The 22,560-nt window shown below is 51.0% G+C and overlaps 1 protein-coding gene across 3 annotated transcripts in view; it reads right to left on the bottom strand.

The window, feature by feature from the left end:
• The window catches only part of LOC139234140 (uncharacterized), a 49,085-nt gene that overhangs the window by 15,174 nt on the left and 11,351 nt on the right, over positions 1-22,560 (bottom strand). For all 3 annotated transcript variants that reach the window (XM_070865114.1, XM_070865113.1, XM_070865115.1), the window contains 5 exons: positions 17,309-17,368; positions 12,552-12,604; positions 9,611-9,755; positions 5,981-6,417; positions 272-500 (listed from right to left, as the gene is read on the bottom strand). In XM_070865114.1, coding sequence (XP_070721215.1) covers positions 272-500; positions 5,981-6,417; positions 9,611-9,755; positions 12,552-12,604; positions 17,309-17,368 — 924 coding nt within the window. The remainder of the gene's footprint in view (positions 1-271; positions 501-5,980; positions 6,418-9,610; positions 9,756-12,551; positions 12,605-17,308; positions 17,369-22,560) is intronic.

The following is a 22,560-nucleotide window of genomic DNA, read 5'->3' as shown; positions in this document are numbered from 1 at the left end:
GCATATATAACCCTTTCATTCCAACCAGCCGGTCCTGATTACGGCTATAATCTGAAGCAGTAAGCAACCTTTCTACTAACTGTTGCAGTCTGCATTTTCAACGTGGCCTGGGCTACTGAAACCTCCCTGGTCACTGAGGTGCCGATTGCAACACTGCTCTCGTAACCTCCAGTGACTATACTCAAGGTGCACCTCTATGGACCTTCTACGCCAGAGAAACACCCGCAAGTTAAGAGGCTCTGTTGAGACGACCCGCGTTTTACTTACTGACCTGCAGCGCTCCCTCCTTGGAGCAGTTTAGGCAGCCCACAGAAAACTGACTGTCCTGTAGCACCAAGTCGACGGGGACACACCCACCCAGGTCCAGGTATCCCATCACGTCCGAGTACTCGTGGAGCACGCTGGGCTGGAACGCCACACTGAGGTCCACGTTACACTTCTCGCAGCTTACAGCACAAGGGTGCTTCTGGGACACAGTCAGATCGGCAGTGACTTTGCACCTTTGAGGGGGGGGGGGGGGGGAAAAAGGGAACAGCAGGTGGTCAGTTCCATGAGTGCACGCTATGTGCGACACCCCTGCTGTTTGCACTTGGAAGCGACACGAGCGCACAAGTCAATATGAGAAATCAATCCACGTGCAGGGAAATCTCACCGAAGGATTCAAAGGATTAAAGCTTTTGCAAAACTGTTATTGAGTATGGACTGATCGGGTCAACTAGGGATCACAACAGACAATGGCCTGCGTGCGGACTGAACATAAGAACAGGAGTAGACGACCATTCGGCCCCTCGAACCCGCACCACCATTCATTAGTGGTACGCCGTTTACAATAATTCACAAATGAGATGATCGTTAATATTTTTTAAATGGTGAGAAACTTTTAAATATTGGTGTTGAGAGAGATTTGGGTGTCCTTAAATGGCCTACCCCTTATCCTGAGACTGTGCCCCCTAGTTCTCGACTCTCCAGCCAGAGGGAAACAACCTCTCAGCATCTACCCTGTCAATCCCCTTCAGAATCTTGTATGTTTCAATAAGATCACCTCTCATTCTTCTAAATTCCAGAGAGTTGATTCCTGGGATGAGAGGGCTGTCCTACGATGGAGACTGTGTAGAATGGACCTATACGCTCTGGAGATTCTGAAGAGGATTGACAGGGTTGATGCTGAGAGGTGGTTTCCCCTGGATGGAGTGTCTAGAACTAGGGGGCACAGTCTCAGGATAAGGGGTAGGCCCTGATGAGGATGAGACCGAGATGAGGAGAAATTTATTCACTCAGAGGGTTGTGAATCTTTGGAATTCTCTGCCCCATAGGGCTGAGGGTGCGGAATCGTTGAGTAAATTCAAGGCTGAGAGAGATTTTTGGACTCTAGGGGAAGCAAGGGATATGGGGAGCGGGCGGGAAAGTGAAGTTCAGGACGAAGATCAGCCATGATCTTATTGAATGGTGGACCAGCCTCGAGGGGCCGAATGGCCTACTCCTGCTCCTAATTCTTATGTAATAACGGACATGCCTAGCCTGGTCCGGCGGTTTGGTTTTGACTCGATTACAAGACTGACAATAATCAGCCGATTCACAAGGCCCAACAGCAATGCGTGATTGGCTAAAAAGTGAGAGTTGCAACAACTAATACCCCAACCCAGAAGAACAATATAAGAGGACATCGGAGCAGGATGGGAGTCAGTGGGAAGACAAGGAGAGCAACTCGGAAGAAGCTGGCAGAAGTGCGAATGGACTAATCACCCGGTAGCCATGACGACACACTCCGGTTTAGCAAGGATGTGCAATAAAAAGTTTAGCCTAAAAGCATATTGCCTTGCGTTTCCTGAATCGCACTGCTTGGCTCCATGTTACTCTGGTACAGTGCCAGCTGTGGCTCAGTGGGTAGCTCTCTCGCCTCTGAGTCAGAAGGTTGTGGGTTCAAGTCCCACTCCAGGGACTTGAGCACAAAAATCTAGGCTGACACTCCAGTGCAGTGCTGAGGGAGCACTGCACTGTTGGAGATGCCGTCTTTCAGATGAGACGTTAAACTGAGGCCCTGTCTGCTCTCTCAGGTGGATGTAAAAGATCCCACGGCACTATTTCGAAGAAGAGCAGGGGAGTTATACCCGGTATCCCGGCCAATATTTATCTCTCAATCAACAGAACAAAAAAAAACAGATTATCTGGTTATCACATTGCTGTTTGTGGGAGCTTTCTGTGCGCAAGTTGGCTGCCGCATTTCCCACATTGCGACAGTAATTATACTTCAAAAGTACTTCATTGGCTGTAAAGCACTTTGCGACGACTGGTGGTCGTGAAAGGCGCTATATAATACATGTCTTTCTTTCTTTACTATCGACAGAATACAGAACCCATACGCTGCCCCTAACACGAGCAGAATAGGTCAGACATGTGCCTCAGATGTTTGCAGTTATACTACAGGTTATTTTTTTTTTTAAATGATCATATACAAAACAGCAATAACAAATTGGCCTATGCAACAAAAAACATTCAAATGCTGTCAGGAAGGATGCAAACCATCAAATCTGATGGCTTATGAGTTGCTGAGTCTGTGTGTAAATGAGAAGAAATGTCTTTACAGAAGGTTGTTGCAGGAGCATAGAATGTTTTGCTATAGGACGTGGTTGAGACAGAGACCGTTACAGCTTTGAAAGGAAAAATGGATAAGTGTTTGAAACACAGGAAGACGGGGGCTGTTGGGGAGAGCGTGGAACAGTGGGATTGGCTTCGGAATGCCCCAGCTAAGAGCTAGCACAGATACAGTGAGCCGACTGGCCTTCCTCTGTGCTGTAAACCCCCATGTTGCCATCTCCCAAATCCCACCAAACGCTGTCAAAAGTTCGCCACATCCCGCAACAAAAATACCATCGAGAGTATCCTGAGGGCTGGATAATTATACACCAAGCATCTGTTTCATTCACTCTTGTCTAGACCCGTGCTGTACAGTAGATATCGCTGACTAGCCACTAACTTTAGTCGAAAACTCCTGACACGCACTCACACAATGCAAGTAAATGTACTTCACACACGCGTATATTTACTGAATATCTACCACCACTCCGTAACCAAGGAAGTAAGGAACTTGCAACAATTCAAAAAACACACACTCGGGGCCTGAAATCCCGCTCCCCGCGGGCGTGTCCGAGGTGCACAGGCGCCCGTGGGGTCCCCGCAAGTTCCGGGTTAAGGTATGCGAAGCGCAGGCGCCTAAACCCGGCACTTGGGATGTGTCAAAAATTCCATTTGACAGATGGCACGCATGTGAAGGAAATGGGTCTCCGCGGGCGGAGAGTTGGGCTATTTGCCCAGCGAATATTCTACAAATTCTTTTACCAGTGTAAGAGTTTTATAAAATAGAAAAATAAAATGTTATCACTCATTTATACATTAAAAACCCTGTCCATTAAGGTAAGTTTAGTTTTAGCCCCGTTAAAACATTTTTTTTAAAATCACAATAAAATTTGTTTTTTTTAATAAATTAAATTGCATTTTAATTCATTTTAAATATGTAATGCGGTTTTTACATTTATTTTCAGTGTGTGTGTGTGTTTGGTAGTATTCTCATTCATACTTACGGCAGCTCAGTACATACAGAATTAGCAAAAGTATGAATGGGGATTCCTTTGCTCTGATAGGTTGGGCCGGCCCACATGATCCCAGAGATCCGTACGAAGCCCAAACATCCCTGGGATACGTGGGTCCCTACGCTGGCCTTCGCGTAGAGCCCCAGGACCGCAAGTCACTGAACCTCCGGGACCACCAGGTACTTTCCTAGAAATGATTGCGGTCGGAGAAATCCGCCCGCAGGAATCCTCCGACCACAATGTTATTTTACTAACAACCACCACCAAAGGTTAAAGTTCAAATGCTTACGCCATGAGTACTGAGATCACACGCCCATCGACAGTCTCTATTACTCAGTTTTTCTTTATTAAATCAGAAAGGAAATTTGCCACATGGCTAGTGGCTAATATACTGCATAGCACTGGTCTAGACACTCAATAGTTAGCAGAGACTGGTCAGAGTAAAGCTGATGCCTACACTGTACACAGCTTCCTCTGCACCCATAGCCTGTAGGAACGGCAGGAGACTACTCAGGTAGCCTTGTGGTCACGGTCCTGGACCAGCAAGCCAGAGGTCGTGAGTTCAAATCTCACCATGGCAAGTTGTGAATTTAAATTAATTGCATCTGGCAAATGGAAAATTATCCTAAAATCTGCTGTGTCGGTATAAAAAACCCCAACTGGGTCAGAGACACGTCCATCCCTACCTGGTCTGGCCAGCACATGACTCCTGCCCTTGTTGACTCATTGTCAGCTGTGGCTCAGTGGGTAGCACCCTTGCCTGAGTCAGAAGGTTGTGGGTTCAAGTCTCACTCCAGGAACTTGAACACAAAAATCTAGGCCAACACTCCAGTGCAGTGTTGAGGGAGTACCGCACTGTCGGAGGTGACGTCTTTCGGATGAGACATTAAACCGGTGGATGTAAAAGATCCCATGGCACTATTTTGAAGAGCAGCAGGGGAGTTCTCCCCGGTGCCCTGGCCAATATTTGTCTCTCAACCAACATCACTAAAGCAGATTATCGGGTCATTATCTCATTGTTGTTTGTGGGAGCTTGCTGTGCGCAAATTGACTGCTGCGTTTCCCACATTACAACACGGACTATACTTCAAAAACACTTAATTGGCTGTAAAGCGCTTTGGGACATCCGGTGGATGTGAAAGGCACTATAGAAATGCAAGTCTTTCTATTGCTTTCACATCCCAAGAACATCTTACAAAGAGGTGGATTCCATCCTTATATACCTTACTTTTATAAAACTGTTTCGTGCATGTTATGGTTTTACATAAAAACACCTCATTTATGAAGGTGGCAGGACACAAGTTTTAAAAAAAAGCACGCAGTGTCCTTGGCTTTATTAATAAAGTACAAAAGCAAGGAAATTATGCTAACTCTTTATAAATCACTGGTTAAACCTCAGTATCGTGCCCAATTCTGGGCACCACACTTTAGGAAGGATGTCAAGGTCTTGGAGAGGGTAAGGAGGAGATTTACGAGAATGGTATCAGGGACGAGGGACTTTGGTTATGCGGGGAGACTTGAGAAGCTGGGATTGTTCTCCTTAGAGCAGAGATGGTTAAGGGGAGATTTTAATAGAGGGGTTTAAAATTCTGAGGGGTTTTGATAGAGTAGATGGAGAGAAACTGTCTCCACTGGCAGGAGGGTCAGGAACCAGAGGACGCAGATTTACAATAATTGGCAAATGAACCAGAGGGGCGATGAGGAGAATGCACTGGCTGAAAGGGCATTAGGAGCAGATTCAACAATAACTTTCTCAAATAAATTGGACAAATACTTGAAAAGGAGCATTTGCAGGGCAATAAGGAAACAAAAAAGACTTACATTTATATAGCACCTTTCATGACCACCTATACAGCCAATGAAGTACTTTTGGAGTGTAGTCACTGCTGTAATGTGTGAAACGCGGCAGCCAATTTGCACACAGCAAGCTCCCACAAACAGCAATGTGATAATAGCCATATAAACTGATTTTGTTATGTTGATTGAGGAATAAATATTGGCCTTGACACTGGGGATAACTCCCCCGCTCTTCTTCGAAATAGTGTCATGGGATCTCTTACGTCCACCTGAGTGAGCAGATGGGGCCTCGGTTTAACATCTCATCCGAAAGACGGCACCTCCGACAGTGCAGCGCTCCCTCAGCACTGCACTGGAGTGCCAGCCTAGATTTCTGTGCTTAGTTCCTGGAGTGGGATTTGAACCCACAACCTTCTGACTCAGAGGCGAGTGTGGCCACTGAGCCACAGCCGACACGCTAAATGGGGCAAGAGATGGGGACTAATTGGATGGCAACCACAGGCGCGATGGGCTGATTGGGCTTCTGTACGATTCGATGCCTCTACGACGTGGTTGACTGGTTCGAATGTGCGCTCACCAGCGATCGCTCATCATACCTGCTGCACTTCAGCGACACGGTGATCTGCTGTGCGGCCAGCGTTGCCGTCTCTTCTCCCAGCTGGAAGCCAACAAGCCGCACTGCGGTGCCCTTGCTCGGGGCCTTGCCATCGGGATCGATCGCCACCCGCTCGCTTGCGTTGCCGGCTGAGAGCAGTTCGTGCCGGTGAGCAGGCGGCGGGTCAGTCCGTGCGTAGCTGTCGTCCTCCTCGCTGGAGCTGATGTCGCTCCCCGTGCCGCTCAACTCGGGGCTCTCCGACTCAGTGACCTTGGCTTGCTGCAGGTGCTGCGACAATCCCTCGAGGGGGTCCTCCTTCCGAGGGCAGGGAGATGCATCTGTCGTCTGTGGTGCTCGAGCCTCTGGCAGACAGGCTTGAAGGTGCTGGTAGGGCACAAAGCGGATCCCTGCTCTCTCTGTGTCCAACTCCCTCTTTATCTGGAAAATAAAATAAATGTGAGGTCATTTGTTTACAAAATGCATTAAATTCTAAGCATTTCCTTCAACAATAACTTGCATGTATACAGCACTTTTAAAATATCCTAAGGCACTTGATGCCTCAAATCGCTGGAGAAATACCACCAACGATGTCTCCCCAAGATCCTGCAAATCCCCTGGGAGCACAGATGCACCAATGTTAGCGTCCTTGACCAGGCCAACATCCCCAGCATCAGAGCGCTGACCACACTCGACTAGCTCCGTTGGGTGGGCCACATTGTTCGCATGCCTGATACAAGACTCCCAAGGCGCTCTACTCGGAACTCTGCTACGGCAAACGAGCCCCAGGTGGGCAGAGGATACGTTACAAGGACACCCTCGGCCTTTTGGCTAAGATCATGCGTAACTGACCTGACACGGGAGTAACCACCATAACCCCAAGGTGGTTCTCCCTGGATCAGGAAGGTATATGCTTGCTTTTTTGGAAATAGGAGGTGGGTGGGGTGGCTTGACCCATCCACCTCCACGGAGGTGTGTGGGGGGCCTGACCCATCCACCTCCATGGCACGAACCTGATATTGCAGTACTTCCAGGAACGGTGCAGTGGCTCTAGGCCTTTTGGCTAAGAGCATTGGCGCAGAGTGATCCTTGACGTGTGCAAGGTGACCTCTGGCGTTTGTGATTTGACAAAGAATTGGAACGATTGGCTACGAATTTCAAAACAAAAAAAAAACAAAAAAAAAAGGACACCCTCAAAGCCTCCTTGATAAATTGCAACATCCCCACCGACACCTGGGAGTCCCTGGCCCTAGACCGTCCTAAGTGGAGGAAGTGCATCCGGGAGGGCGCTGAGCATCTCGAGTCTCGTCACCGAGAGCATGCAGAAACCAAGCACAGGCAGCGGAAGGAGCGTGCGGCAAACCTGTCCCACTCACCCTTACCCTTAACGACTATCTGTGACAGGGACTGTAATTCTTGTATTGGACTGTTCAGTCACCTGAGAACTCATTTTTAGAATGGAAGCAAGTCTTCCTCGATTTCGAGGGACTGCCTATGATGAAAAGAACTTGCATTTCTATAGCGCCTTTCACAACCTCAGGGCATCCTAAAGTGTTATCCGCCAATGAAGCACTTTTGGAGTGTAGTCACTTACTGTAATGTGGGAAATGCGGCAGCCAATTTGCGCACAGCAAGCTCCCACAAACAGCAATGTGAGAATGACCAGATAACCTGTTTTTGTTCTGTTGACTGAGGGATAAATATTAACCAGGAGAACTCCCCTGCTCTTCTTTGAAATACTGCCGTGGGATCTTTTCCGTCCACTGGAATGGTTTGACATCTCATCTGAAAGACGGCACCTCCAACAGTGCAGCGCTCCCTCAGAACTGCACTGGAATGTCAAGCCTGGATTTGGTGCTCAAGTCTCTGGAGTGGGACTTGAACCCACGATTCTGACTCAAGAGGCAAGAGTGGTACCCACTGAGCCACGGCTGACACTTAAAGATATCGTCCCCCCCACCCCCCCGAATCGATAAAACGGAAATGGTAATGAATGGGAAATAGGCCCTTTCGAAATTCCTTTTTGATACCCTATGAAGTTTCCTCTGAATGTCTGTGGGTGTTATAATCAGAGGGGGCAGTGGACCCTGCTGTGCCATTTCGAGTGTTCTTTCTGCCAGTACAATCTACGAAGCAACCTCGAGCGCCACGTGTCAGGCCTTGTGAAGGACCGCGAGCAACACACGAGCTGACAATCCTCTCCGTTAGTTCAGCAGCAACGCAGGTCTCGCTGCTGGTGCAGCAGTGGTGTCCCCAAGGGGCAGTGTGGAAGATTTGATTTGATTCATTATATGGCAGCACACAGCCCAAGTGAGCACAAAGGTGCGGCTTTTATTAGTCCAATTTATTCCACAGAATTACTTTCACTGTCCACTTCTGCAGACTCCTCGTAACCACTAAGTTACAACCTAATTGTGCGGCATGAAGTCTATTTTGACAGAATGAGGCACAGCATGATTGAACAAGGAGTGTGTAAGAAAGACCTTGCATTTATATAGCGCCTTTCATGACATCCTGAAGTGCTTTACAGCCAATGAAGCACTTTTGAAGTGAGGTCACTGTTGCAATGTGGGAAACGCGGCAGCCAATTTGCGCACAGCAAGCTCCCACAAACCGCAATGTGATAATGACCAGATAAACTGTTTTTGTTCTGTTGATTGAGGGATAAATATTGGTCAGGACACCGGGGATAACTCTCCTGCTCTTCTTCAAACGAATGCCTTGGGAACTTTTACCTACATCCGAGAGAGCAAACGGGGCCTCGGTTTAACATCTCATCCAAAAACGGCACCTCCGACAGTGCGGCACTGCCTCAGCACTGCACTGGGGTGGAGTGTCAGCTGAGATATTTTTGTGCTCAAGTCCCTGGAGTGGGCGTTGAACCCACAACCTTTGGACTCAAGAGGCAAGAGAGCTACCCACTGAATGACAGCTGACAATGAATGGGAAATAAGCCCTTTTGAAATTCCTTTTTGATACTCTATGAAGTTTCCTCTGAATGTCTGTGGGTGTTTTGATCAGAGGGGGCATGAAGTCTATTCTGACAGAGTGAGGCACAGCATACTTGAACAGGAACAGCAGTGTGCACTGAAGCACTTTGTTTACGAGTGTCCAGTGTGCCAAAGGACCTTTCCAGAGAACCGACAAGCTGCCTATGAAGAACATGTGCAGTCCCATTTTATTGAGACCCAACAACAAACCAGTTTGAGTTCTACTTTATAAAGGTAGTAACCATATCTAGTCTGAATTTTAATTCTATATAATGCCTTTGTTTACATCTCGAAGTGCTTTACAGCCAATGAACTATTTTAATGTTGTAATGTAGGATACATAGCAGGCAATTTGCGCAAATCCCCCACAAACAGCATGGGATCTTTTACCTCCACCTGAGAGCGCAGACGGGGCCTCGGTTTAACGTCTCATGCGAAAACGACATCTCCGACAGTGCAGCGCTCCCTCAGCACTGTACTGAGGTGTCAGCCTAGATTCTTGTGCTCAAGTCTCTGGGGTGGGACTTGTACCCATAACCTACTGACTCAGAGGAAGAGTAGAGGAAGTAGAAGAGCGTTACTGAATGCGTAGAGCAGTGTGTAAAGGAACGATGGTACTACCGATGGGATAGATGTGGTCTTACCTGTCTAGCTCCCTCTGTGAACAGCTTCTCCATGTTGCGGTCCAGCCATCGCAGATATGGACGAAAGAGCAGCTCTAATTTTCCCATCAGCCTGTTGGTGGCATGTTTTGCCTGCAGCCATTCCTCCGAAGCGCTACACACACGCCTGAATTAAAGGGGGGGGGGGGGGGGGGGAGGGGGGGGGGGGAAGGGGAAGATACGCTTGTGAAAACACAGGACAGACCTCAGAAAGAGGAATTAACACAATGATAGATGGATAACCACTGTCACTGGATACATAAAGAATATAAACACCGTATAGTTCACTCTTCTGCCGAGACAACAAGGATGGGGGTGGGTACGAGAAATGAAAGATTTAGAGCTGGATTTTCCATGTCCGTTGACTCCCACAAATAGGAGGAAATGAAAAACAGAAACTATTAAAAATGGGGGAGGGGGTGTTTAAAAAAGTTAACTTCCCTATTTATTCCCAACAGTCCAATCTGTGCTTTGACACTCGGGTTACATGAAGAGACTATCCGCTCCTTTCCCTATTAACCTGGCTGCAAACGATGACTGACTAACTATTCTTCGACGTGGGTTTATCTCCTTTCTTATTTAATGCAGATGTCATATTTGACGACAGAAGGAACTTTGAAGTTGTTGCCAGATCTAGCACATATGGCGCAGAGATCATACCTGAAACGAGTTTGCTCTCATTTTAAAGGCTTAATTAGTACATAACATTAAGATTTGAGTACAGGAGCAAGGATATCTTACTGTAGTTATACAGGGCCTTGGTGAGACTGCACCTGGAGTATTGTGTGCAGTTTTGGTCTCCTTACCTAAGAAAGGGTATACTTGCCATAGAGGGAGTGCAGCGAAGGTTCACCAGACTGATTCCTGGGATGGCAGGACTGTCGTATGAGGAGAGATTGGGTCGTCTAGGCCTGTATTCACGAGAGTTTAGAAGAATGAGAGGGGATCTCATTGAAACGTATAAAATTCTGTCGGGGTTGGATAGACTGGATGCGGGGAGGATGTTTCCCCTGGCTGGGAAGTCTAGAACAAGGGGTCACAGTCTCAGGATACGGGGTAGGAAATTTAGGACTGAGATGAGGATAAATTTTTTTCACTCAGAGGGTGGTGAACCTGTGGAATTCTCTACCACAGAATGCTGTGGAGGCCAAGTCACTGAATATATTTAAGAGGGAGATAGATAGATTTCTAGACACAAAAGGCATCAAAGGGTATGGGGAAAAAGCGGGAACATGGTATTGAGATAGAGGCTCAGCCATGATCATATTGAATGGTGGTGCAGACTCGAAGGGCCTAATGGCCTACTACTGCTCCTATTTTCTATGTTTCTATGTTAACACACTTGAGGAAGAGCTATTAGTATGGTTCATGTCCCACTGGCAAATGTTCACGCTCAACCCTTACCTATCCTGAACGATCACGTTGGGCGACCCAGGCGAGATAACTCACATCACACAGGCCTTCAGCAGGTGTCCTCCCCGGGGTAAATTTTAAGATTTCGCAAGTTTTGTGCAGCGGGAGCATCCAGCGGGAACTGGGCACAGAAGCTGGTGACCCCAAGTGACAGCTCACGTGATTTTCTATCGGTTTATCTGTAGGAGGCTGCAAGCAGGTGCCCGCACCTAGATTCTGGCAATGTGCTCCTGACCAACGTTCCCGCTAATTTGCACGGTCGAGCGGGAAAACCGCGCATGAGTGGAAAGTTGAAACTACAACAACTTGCATTTATATAGCTCCTCAACATAGTAAAACGTCTCAAGGTGCCTTCACAGGAGTGTAATCAAACAAAAAAATTGCCATCGTCAAAGCAGGGGACATTAGGTGGTCAGAGAGATAGGTTTTAAGCTGCGCCTTAAAGGAGGTAGAGGTGAAGATGCGAAGAACTTTGGGGAGGATATTCCGGAGCTTAGGGCCTAGGCTTAGCGCTGCACTGTCGCAGGTGCCGTCTTTGGGATGAGACGTTAAACCAAGGCCCTATCTGCTCTTTCAAGTGGACGTAAAAGATTCTATGGCGCTATTTCGAAGAAGAGCAGGGGAGTTATCCCTGGTGTCCTGGTCAATTATTTATCCCTCAATCAACATAACAAAAAGCAGATTATCTGGTCATCATCACATTGCTGTTTGCGGGAGCTTGCTGTGCGCAAATTGGTTGCCGTGTTTCCTACATTGTAACAGTGACCGCACTCCAAAAGTACTTTATTGGCTGTAAAGCGCTTTGAGACGTTCGGTGGATGTGAAAAGCGCTATATAAATGCAAGTCTTTCATTTTTTTTTTTAAAAAGATGACTGAAGGCACGGCCGTCAATGGTGGGGCGGAGAAAGTGGGAGATGTGCAAGAGGCCAGTGTTGGAGGAAAGCAAGGTCCCAATCTGGGACATGCCATTGAGAGAGGAGTAGGGAGCAATTTTTTTTCTCCTTCAAGCATTTATCCAAGTCCCTTTTGAAGGCTACTATTGAATCTGTATCCACCATCCTATCAGGCAGGGGATTCCAAATAGAACCGCTCGTTACATGGAAACGTTTTCCCTCATGTCGCCTCTGGTTCTTTTGCCAATCACCTTAAATCTGTGCCCTCTGGTTGTCGACCCTTCAGCCATTGGGAACAGTTTCTCTTCATTTACTCTATCCAAACCCTTTATGATGTTAAACAGCTCTATCAAGTCTCCTCAGCCTTCTGTGCCCCAAGGAGAAAAGAGAGAGACTTGAATGGAAGATTTATATGGAACAGATACAGTTAGTATCTTGTTAAATCTGAATGAATCTCATTTCCGTAAGTAGAGCTTTTCATCCTTGGATGGCAGCACAGGCTTGAATGACATTCAGTGCTTCCACCAGGCATGCATTAGGTTTCCCATCCAGGCTCAAGGCCGAGGAAGTCTAGACATTGCCGACAAGTTCATTTTCCCTCGATTTCCTTCCTTACCTTCCCATGGACGCTGGCAGATCCTGATCCTCGGGGATATCCACAGTGAACACCTTAGAATTAGAGAGAAAGATGAAGAGGTTCAAGAATCAAACTATAATGTGAGGTGTGGGGGAAGAAAAGGGGGGAATTAACGTAAATTAGAATGATTACTATTCATTCTCAACAAGGCGGGAGGTGTCAGTGGTGAATGGTAGAACGCTTTCCTCAATATTCGGGATGTGTCAGAGCTACCCAACTGTACTTGGAGGACAGAACTCAGACCTGAATTAGTGTCGACGCCAAGCATTCCCTCATAGCGTACCGTAAACCCCTTCAGAAAGGCGACCCTTAATCTGCCAGTGGTTGCCCTCCATGTCCTATACCAGGAGGGCTCTCCGAGCGAGGCTGCCGATTCGGTGCCAGTTAACGGTGGGTCGAGTGATACGAATGTGGGAATTAGGATGGGAAAAGACCATCAGACCTGCCCCAGCCAGACACGGTGCCATCTTGTACATCATCAGTCCACCCCTTAACCGCACCCTCTGCCGCGAAGGGGGAAAAAACAAAAACACGGTGGCCAACATAGGAACAAAACCCGTGGTCACAGGGAATGAAATTTCGGCCCCTTTCTATTGGAAATGGCTCCCGCTCACAAAGTGGGCTGGTCTTTCAGTGTTCAGTTTGCCCATGTACTTAGGGCATTTATTGTGGGGGAGGAAAGCAACACAGGGTTTGACGCACTGGAAAGCAATTTGACATACGTTTGGGTCCTCATGTCCTGTGGTTCGCCCCTTACAACAACAACTTGCATTTATATAGCACCTTTCACCTGGTATAAAATTCCAAGGCGAGTCACAGGAGTGCTAGCGAACAAAATTTGACACCGAGCCACATAAGGACAGGTGACCAACATCTTGGTCAATGGGTTTCAAGGAGCGTCTTAAAGGAGGACGAGGTGTAGTGTCGGAGAGGTTTAGGCAGGGAATTCCGGAGCTTCGGGCCTCGGCAAGAGAAGGCACAGCCACTTGAAGTGCCGTAACCTACAGGGCTACGGCCCAAGAGCTGGAAAGTGGGATTACGCTGGATAGCTCTTTTTCGGCCGGAGCGGACACAATGGGCCCAATGGCTTCTGTGCCGTACATTTCTACAATTCACTCATTAGTTGCACAGACATCATGGTGCTCCCAACAACTTGGAGTGATTAAAATCAGGGAGGCTCAAGAGGCCAGAACTGCAGGAGCTCAGATTTATCGGAGGGTTGTGGGGCTGGAGGAAATTAGAGATAGGGAGGGGTGAGGCCATGAAGGGATTTGTCAACAATGAAAATTTTGAAATCGAGGCATTGCCGGGCCAAGAGCCAATGTCGGTCAGCGAGCACAGGGGTGAATGCTTCTCGGTTGCCAATTGTAAATTATGACCTGAAACTTTTTTTTGTGCAAGCACTCAATTTTAGTTATGAGGAAAGATTGGCTAGGCTGGGTTGTTTTCTTTGGAACACAGGAGGCTGAGGGGAGACTTAATTGAGGGCCGAGATAGAGTGGATAGGAAGGACCCATCTCCCTTAGCAGAGGGGTCAATAACCAGGGGACATAGATTTAAAGTAATTGGTAGAAGGATTACATAGAAACATAGAAAATAGGTGCAGGAGTAGGCCATTCGGCCCTTCAAGCCTGCACCACCATTCAATAAGATCATGGCTGATCATTCACCTCAGTACCCCTTTCCTGCTTTCTCTCTATACCCATTGATCCTTTTAGCCGTAAGGGCCATATCTAACTCCCTCTTGAATATATCCAATGAACTGGCACAACAACTCTCTGCGGCAGGGAATTCCACAGGTTCACAATTCTCTGAGTGAAGAAGTTTCTCCTCATCTCAGTCCTAAATGGCCTACCCCTTGTCCTTAGACTGTGTCCCCTGGTTCTGGACTTCCCCAACATCGGGAACATTCTTCCTGCATCTAACCTGTCCAGTCCCGTCAGAATTTTATATGTTTCTATGAGATCCCCTCTCATCCTTCTAAACTCCAGTGAATACAGGCCCAGTCGATCCAGTCTCTCCTCATATGTCAGTCCTGCCATCCCGGGAATCAGTCTGGTGAACCTTCGCTGTACTCCCTCAATAGCAAGAACGTCATTCCTCAGGTTAGGAGACCAAAACTGAACACAATATTCCAGGTGAGGCCTCACCAAGGCCTTGTACAACTGCAGTAAGACCTCCCTGCTCCTATACTCAAATCTCCAAGCTATTTGAGTATAGGAGCAGAGAGGTCTTACAGGGCCTTGGTGACCTGAAACTTTTTTTTGTGCAAGCACTCAATTTTAGTTATGAGGAAAGATTGGCTAGGCTGGGTTGTTTTCTTTGGAACACAGGAGGCTGAGGGGAGACTTAATTGAGGGCCGAGATAGAGTGGATAGGAAGGACCCATCTCCCTTAGCAGAGGGGTCAATAACCAGGGGACATAGATTTAAAGTAATTGGTAGAAGGATTACATAGAAACATAGAAAATAGGTGCAGGAGTAGGCCATTCGGCCCTTCAAGCCTGCACCACCATTCAATAAGATCATGGCTGATCATTCACCTCAGTACCCCTTTCCTGCTTTCTCTCTATACCCATTGATCCTTTTAGCCGTAAGGGCCATATCTAACTCCCTCTTGAATATATCCAATGAACTGGCACAACAACTCTCTGCGGCAGGGAATTCCACAGGTTCACAATTCTCTGAGTGAAGAAGTTTCTCCTCATCTCAGTCCTAAATGGCCTACCCCTTGTCCTTAGACTGTGTCCCCTGGTTCTGGACTTCCCCAACATCGGGAACATTCTTCCTGCATCTAACCTGTCCAGTCCCGTCAGAATTTTATATGTTTCTATGAGATCCCCTCTCATCCTTCTAAACTCCAGTGAATACAGGCCCAGTCGATCCAGTCTCTCCTCATATGTCAGTCCTGCCATCCCGGGAATCAGTCTGGTGAACCTTCGCTGTACTCCCTCAATAGCAAGAACGTCATTCCTCAGGTTAGGAGACCAAAACTGAACACAATATTCCAGGTGAGGCCTCACCAAGGCCTTGTACAACTGCAGTAAGACCTCCCTGCTCCTATACTCAAATCTCCAAGCTATTTGAGTATAGGAGCAGAGAGGTCTTACAGGGCCTTGGTGAGGCCTCACCTGGAATATTGTGTTCAGTGGGGAGTTGAGAACTTTTTTCACTCAGAGGGCGACAGGGGTCTAGAACTCACTGCCTGAAAGGGTGGTAGAGGCAGAAACCCTCATCACATTTAAAAAGTACTTGTATATGCACTTGAGGTGCAGTAATCTTCAGGGCTACGGACCAAGAGCTGGAAAGTGGGATTATGCTGGATAGCTCTTTTTCGGCCGGAGCGGACACGATGGGCCGAATGGCTTCCTTCTGTGCCGTACATTTCTATTATTCACTCATTAGTTGCACAGATATCATGATGCCCCAACAACCTGGAGCGCACTGACAGCACAGGAAGGGAAATGAGATACAGGTGGTCATCAGAGGGCTATGGCTTTCATGCGAGAGCCCTGCGAGAGAACACCTCCTCAGGTCGGGAAGTATATGAGCTAGAGCGGCATACCACTACAACTTCCAGCGCGAGCTGCTCCAAGTATGTGACAGCTTCGAGGTGGGCGATTGGGTGAGTCATCAGAACCCAGGTCGCTGTTTGGAGCGTGGGCAGGAGCATCGGCGGGGCCCTGGTAAACCAGAGGAGCGGGAAGGACGTGGCAGAGGTGTGGCGAGTGATCGAGGCGGAAGAGCGATGAGGGATCGTGACTGAGATGCAGTGGGTGATCTTGGCGAAGGTCCGGCGAATGTTTGGTGCGGAGGGAGATCATGGTGGAGGAGCGGCAAGAGATCGTGACGGAGGAGCGGCGAGAGATCGTGGCGAAGGTGCGGCGAATGAGGGTATGGGGCCCAGAGGAGGCGAGGAACCAGGGGCAGCACGGGCCAGCCCACACTGCGATATGTGTGCGCACTAGATCCATGCAGCAGAGCTGGTCTCCAGTCGTCCTGGTTAACTCTTGCCACTGGATAAAGGCCCAGCTCTGTCAAGCCCGTGTGGTGGCTGATGTGCAACGGTCACCACACGTTAAAAAAATCCACGCACAGGCATCTTCCACCCCCTCAACTGGAGTTCAGGACTGGAACATCGAGTCCTTCATTGAAACATCTGTGAACTCATGTGGAAGCAAGTCACTCTCCCAATCCTGGTGTTATAATCCCTCAGTAAGAAAGAAATCATCAGCTAGCAGGCTCAGCAAGAGGAAACTGAAGTGTGCACAACACGAGTGCAAAAGAGTTTCAGCACTGACATGGGACCCACAAACGACTGCACCCGTATGAAATGTAGGCTGACACTCCCAGTGCAGTGCTGAGGGAGTGCTGCACTGTCGGAGGTGCCGTCTTTCGGATGAGACGTTAAACCGAGGTCCCGTCTGCTCTCTCTCAGCTAGGCATAAAAGATCCCATGGCACTATTTCGAAGAGGAGCACGGGAGTTCTCCCCGATGTCTCGGCCAATATTTATCCTTCAATCAACATAACAAAAACAGATTATCTGGTCATTATCACATTGCTGTTTGTGGGAGCTTGCTGTGCACAAATTGGCTGCCGCATTTCCCACATTACAACAGTGACTACACTCCAAAAGTACTTAATTGGTTGTAAAACGCTTTGAGATGTCTGGTGGTCGTGAAAGGCGCCATATAAATGCAAGTCTTTCTTTCTTATTAGGAATATTACCTCTTACCTCCAAAGGATAATCATCTGGGAAGCAGATCTGAATATCCATCTCTTTCAAATCAAAGGGCTGTAACAGATGAAGACAGACAGAATCAACACACGGCAATGTCAGGGGGCTGGCTGTGGGAAGCAAAAAAATCACACACAACACAGGGCGGGTTATGAGGGGGGAGGATGGTCACCAGGCAGGAGGTAAATGGAGGGAGGGAAGAAATTAACGACAGCATGCAAGTGTCAGACTTTTAGGAGATTCTTGAAGGCAAGAACATAATAGGAGCAGGAGTCGGCCATTCGGCCCCTCGAGCCTGCTCCGCCATTCAATAAGATTATGGCAGATCTGATCTTGGCCTCAACTTCACTTCCCTACCCGCTCCCCATACCCCTCATCTCCCTTATTGTTCAAAAATCTGTCTATCGCCGCCTTAAATATATTCAATGACCCAGCCTCCACAGCTCTCTGGGGTAGAGAATTCCAAAGATTCACGACCCTCTGAGAGAAGAAATTCCTCCTCATTTCCGTCATAAATGGGCGACCCCTTATTTTGAACCTATGCCCCCGAGTTCTAGATTCCCCCCACGAGGGGAAACATCCTCTCAGCATCTACCCTGCCCAGCCCTCTCAGAATCTTATACATAGAAACATAGAAAATAGGTGCAGGAGTAGGCCATTCGGCCCTTCGAGCCTGCACACCATTCAATAAGATAATGGCTGATCATTCACCTCAGTACCCCTTTCCTGCTTTCTCTCCATACCCCTTGATCCCTTTAGCTGTAAGGGCCATATCTAACTCCCTCTTGAATATATCCAATGAACTGGCATCAACAACTCTCTGCGGTAGGGAATTCCACAGGTTAACAACTTTCTGAGTGAAGAGGTTTCTCCTTATCTCAGTCCTAAATGGCCTACCCCTTATCCTTAGACTGTGTCCCCTGGTTCTGGACTTCCGCAACATCGGGACCATTCTTCCTGCATCTAACCTGTCCAGTCCTGTCAGAATCTGATGTGTTTCTGAGATCCCCTCTCATTCTTCTAAACTCCAGTGAATAAAGGCCCAGTCGATCCAGTCTCTCCTCATGGGCCCAAGTTCCCACATGATTTGCGCCTGATTTTTAGGAGCAACTGGTGGAGAACGGACTATCTTAGAAATCGCAATTCTCCACATTTTTTTTTCTGCAGTTCTAGTCAGGTGGAACAGTTCTACTTTGGAACAGAATTTTTTCTTCAAAAGGGGGCATGACCGGCCAATGACGCCTGATTTCAAAGTTTCCACAGTGAAAACGTACTCCAAACTAACTTAGAATGGAGCAAGTGAAGATTTTAGTAGAACTGAAAAAACCTGTTCTACACATTAAAAAATAAGGCGCAGGTTACAAATTAGGCGTCCAGAACGAAGTGGGGGGGGGGGGGGGAAGGGAACTCATTAAATTCTATAATAAATCCTTATTTATACTTATACAAATATTATACAAATAAATCCAACCTGAATAAACATTAATAAGCAAAGAAAAGATTAAATAAACCATCTTTCTACCTGTATGAAAGTGCTTCAGGCAGGCCTTCGGGACCGAAGGCTGAACGGGCCGGCCCAAGACTTCGGGCAGGGCCCGTCCCCAGCACCAGATTTACAGGCAGGTGGCGGTGGCGCTGGGTCGGTTCGGTTCGGTTTGGGTCGGGGGGAGGGAGAGAGAGAGAGAGGGGGGGAGGGAGAGAGAGAGAGAGGGGGGGAGGGAGAGAGAGAGAGACGGGGGGAGGGAGAGAGAGAGAGACGGGGGGAGGGAGAGAGAGAGAGACGGGGGGAGGGAGAGAGAGAGAGACGGGGGGAGGGAGAGAGAGAGAGAGACGGGGAGGGAGGGAGGGAGAGAGAGAGACGGGGGGAGGGAGAGAGAGAGACGGGGGGAGGGAGAGAGAGAGACGGGGGGAGGGAGAGAGAGAGACGGGGGGAGGGAGAGAGAGAGACGGGGGGAGGGAGAGAGAGAGACGGGGGGAGGGAGAGAGAGAGACGGGGGGAGGGAGAGAGAGAGACGGGGGGAGGGAGAGAGAGAGACGGGGGGAGGGAGAGAGAGAGACGGGGGGAGGGAGAGAGAGAGACGGGGGGAGGGAGAGAGAGAGACGGGGGGAGGGAGAGAGAGAGACGGGGGGAGGGAGAGAGAGAGACGGGGGGAGGGAGAGAGAGAGACGGGGGGAGGGAGAGAGAGAGACGGGGGGAGGGAGAGAGAGAGACGGGGGGAGGGAGAGAGAGAGACGGGGGGAGGGAGAGAGAGAGACGGGGGGAGGGAGAGAGGGGAGAGAGAGACGGGGGGAGGGAGAGAGAGAGACGGGGGGAGGGAGAGAGAGAGACGGGGGGAGGGAGAGAGAGAGACGGGGGAGGGAGAGAGAGAGACGGGGGGAGGGAGAGAGAGAGACGGGGGGAGGGAGAGAGAGAGACGGGGGGAGGGAGAGAGAGAGAGACGGGGGAGGGAGAGAGAGAGAGACGGGGGGAGGGAGAGAGAGAGACGGGGGGAGGGAGAGAGAGAGACGGGGGGAGGGAGAGAGAGAGACGGGGGGAGGGAGAGAGAGAGACGGGGGGAGGGAGAGAGAGAGACGGGGGGAGGGAGAGAGAGAGACGGGGGAGGGAGAGAGAGAGACGGGGGGAGGGAGAGAGAGAGACGGGGGGAGGGAGAGAGAGAGACGGGGGGAGGGAGAGAGAGAGACGGGGGGAGGGAGAGAGAGAGACGGGGGGAGGGAGAGAGAGAGACGGGGGGAGGGAGAGAGAGAGACGGGGGGAGGGAGAGAGAGAGACGGGGGGAGGGAGAGAGAGAGACGGGGGGAGGGAGAGAGAGAGACGGGGGGAGGGAGAGAGAGAGACGGGGGGAGGGAGAGAGAGAGACGGGGGGAGGGAGAGAGAGAGACGGGGGGAGGGAGAGAGAGACGGGAGGAGAGAGAGAGACGGGGGGAGGGAGAGAGAGAGACGGGGGGAGGGAGAGAGAGAGACGGGGGAGGGAGAGAGAGAGACGGGGGGAGGGAGAGAGAGAGACGGGGGGAGGGAGAGAGAGAGACGGGGGGAGGGAGAGAGAGAGACGGGGGGAGGGAGAGAGAGAGACGGGGGGAGGGAGAGAGAGAGACGGGGGGAGGGAGAGAGAGAGACGGGGGAGGGAGAGAGAGAGACGGGGGGAGGGAGAGAGAGAGACGGGGGGAGGGAGAGAGAGAGAGACGGGGGGAGGGAGAGAGAGAGACGGGGGGAGGGAGAGAGAGAGACGGGGGGAGGGAGAGAGAGAGACGGGGGGAGGGAGAGAGAGAGACGGGGGGAGGGAGAGAGAGAGACGGGGGGGAGGGAGAGAGAGAGACGGGGGGAGGGAGAGAGAGAGACGGGGGGAGGGAGAGAGAGAGACGGGGGGAGGGAGAGAGAGAGACGGGGGGAGGGAGAGAGAGAGACGGGGGGAGGGAGAGAGAGAGACGGGGGGAGGGAGAGAGAGAGACGGGGGGAGGGAGAGAGAGAGACGGGGGGAGGGAGAGAGAGAGAGACGGGGGGAGGGAGAGAGAGAGACGGGGGGAGGGAGAGAGAGAGACGGGGGGAGGGAGAGAGAGAGACGGGGGAGGGAGAGAGAGAGACGGGGGGAGGGAGAGAGAGAGACGGGGGGAGGGAGAGAGAGAGACGGGGGGAGGGAGAGAGAGAGACGGGGGAGGGAGAGAGAGAGACGGGGGGAGGGAGAGAGAGAGACGGGGGGAGGGAGAGAGAGAGAGACGGGGGGAGGGAGAGAGAGAGACGGGGGGAGGGAGAGAGAGAGACGGGGGGAGGGAGAGAGAGAGACGGGGGAGGGAGAGAGAGAGACGGGGGGAGGGAGAGAGAGAGAGACGGGGGGAGGGAGAGAGAGAGACGGGGGGAGGGAGAGAGAGAGACGGGGGGAGGGAGAGAGAGAGACGGGGGGAGGGAGAGAGAGAGACGGGGGGAGGGAGAGAGAGAGACGGGGGGAGGGAGAGAGAGAGAGACGGGGGGAGGGAGAGAGAGAGACGGGGGAGGGAGAGAGAGAGACGGGGGAGGGAAGAGAGAGAGACGGGGGGAGGGAGAGAGAGAGACGGGGGGAGGGAGAGAGAGAGACGGGGGGAGGGAGAGAGAGAGACGGGGGAGGGAGAGAGAGAGACGGGGGGAGGGAGAGAGAGAGACGGGGGGAGGGAGAGAGAGAGACGGGGGGAGGAGAGAGAGAGACGGGGGGAGGGAGAGAGAGAGACGGGGGGAGGGAGAGAGAGAGACGGGGGGGAGGGAGAGAGAGAGACGGGGGGAGGGAGAGAGAGAGACGGGGGAGGGAGAGAGAGAGACGGGGGGAGGGAGAGAGAGAGACGGGGGGAGGGAGAGAGAGAGACGGGGGGAGGGAGAGAGAGACGGGGGGAGGGAGAGAGAGAGAGACGGGGGGAGGGAGAGAGAGAGACGGGGGGAGGGAGAGAGAGAGACGGGGGGAGGGAGAGAGAGAGACGGGGGGAGGGAGGAGAGAGAGAGACGGGGGGAGGGAGAGAGAGAGACGGGGGGAGGGAGAGAGAGAGACGGGGGGAGGGAGAGAGAGAGACGGGGGGAGGGAGAGAGAGAGACGGGGGGAGGGAGAGAGAGAGACGGGGGGAGGGAGAGAGAGAGACGGGGGGAGGGAGAGAGAGAGACGGGGGGAGGAGAGAGAGAGACGGGGGGAGGGAGAGAGAGAGACGGGGGGAGGGAGAGAGAGAGACGGGGGGAGGGAGAGAGAGAGACGGGGGGAGGGAGAGAGAGAGACGGGGGAGGAGAGAGAGAGACGGGGGGGAGGGAGAGAGAGAGAGACGGGGGGAGGGAGAGAGAGAGACGGGGGGAGGGAGAGAGAGAGACGGGGGGAGGAGAGAGAGAGACGGGGGGAGGGAGAGAGAGAGACGGGGGGAGGGAGAGAGAGAGACGGGGGAGGGAGAGAGAGAGACGGGGGGAGGGAGAGAGAGAGACGGGGGGAGGGAGAGAGAGAGACGGGGGGAGGGAGAGAGAGAGACGGGGGAGGGAGAGAGAGAGACGGGGGGAGGGAGAGAGAGAGACGGGGGGAGGGAGAGAGAGAGACGGGGGGAGGGAGAGAGAGAGACGGGGGGAGGGAGAGAGAGAGACGGGGGAGGGAGAGAGAGAGAGACGGGGGGAGGGAGAGAGAGAGAGACGGGGGGAGGGAGAGAGAGAGAGAGACGGGGGAGGGAGAGAGAGAGAGACGGGGGAGGAGAGAGAGAGACGGGGGGAGGGAGAGAGAGAGACGGGGGAGGGAGAGAGGAGAGACGGGGGGGAGGGA

The sequence above is a fragment of the Pristiophorus japonicus genome, chromosome 21 (genome assembly GCF_044704955.1).
Source record: "Pristiophorus japonicus isolate sPriJap1 chromosome 21, sPriJap1.hap1, whole genome shotgun sequence".
Classification (NCBI taxonomy): Eukaryota; Metazoa; Chordata; class Chondrichthyes; family Pristiophoridae; genus Pristiophorus; species Pristiophorus japonicus.
This window is presented reverse-complemented; position numbering and strand designations above follow the sequence as displayed.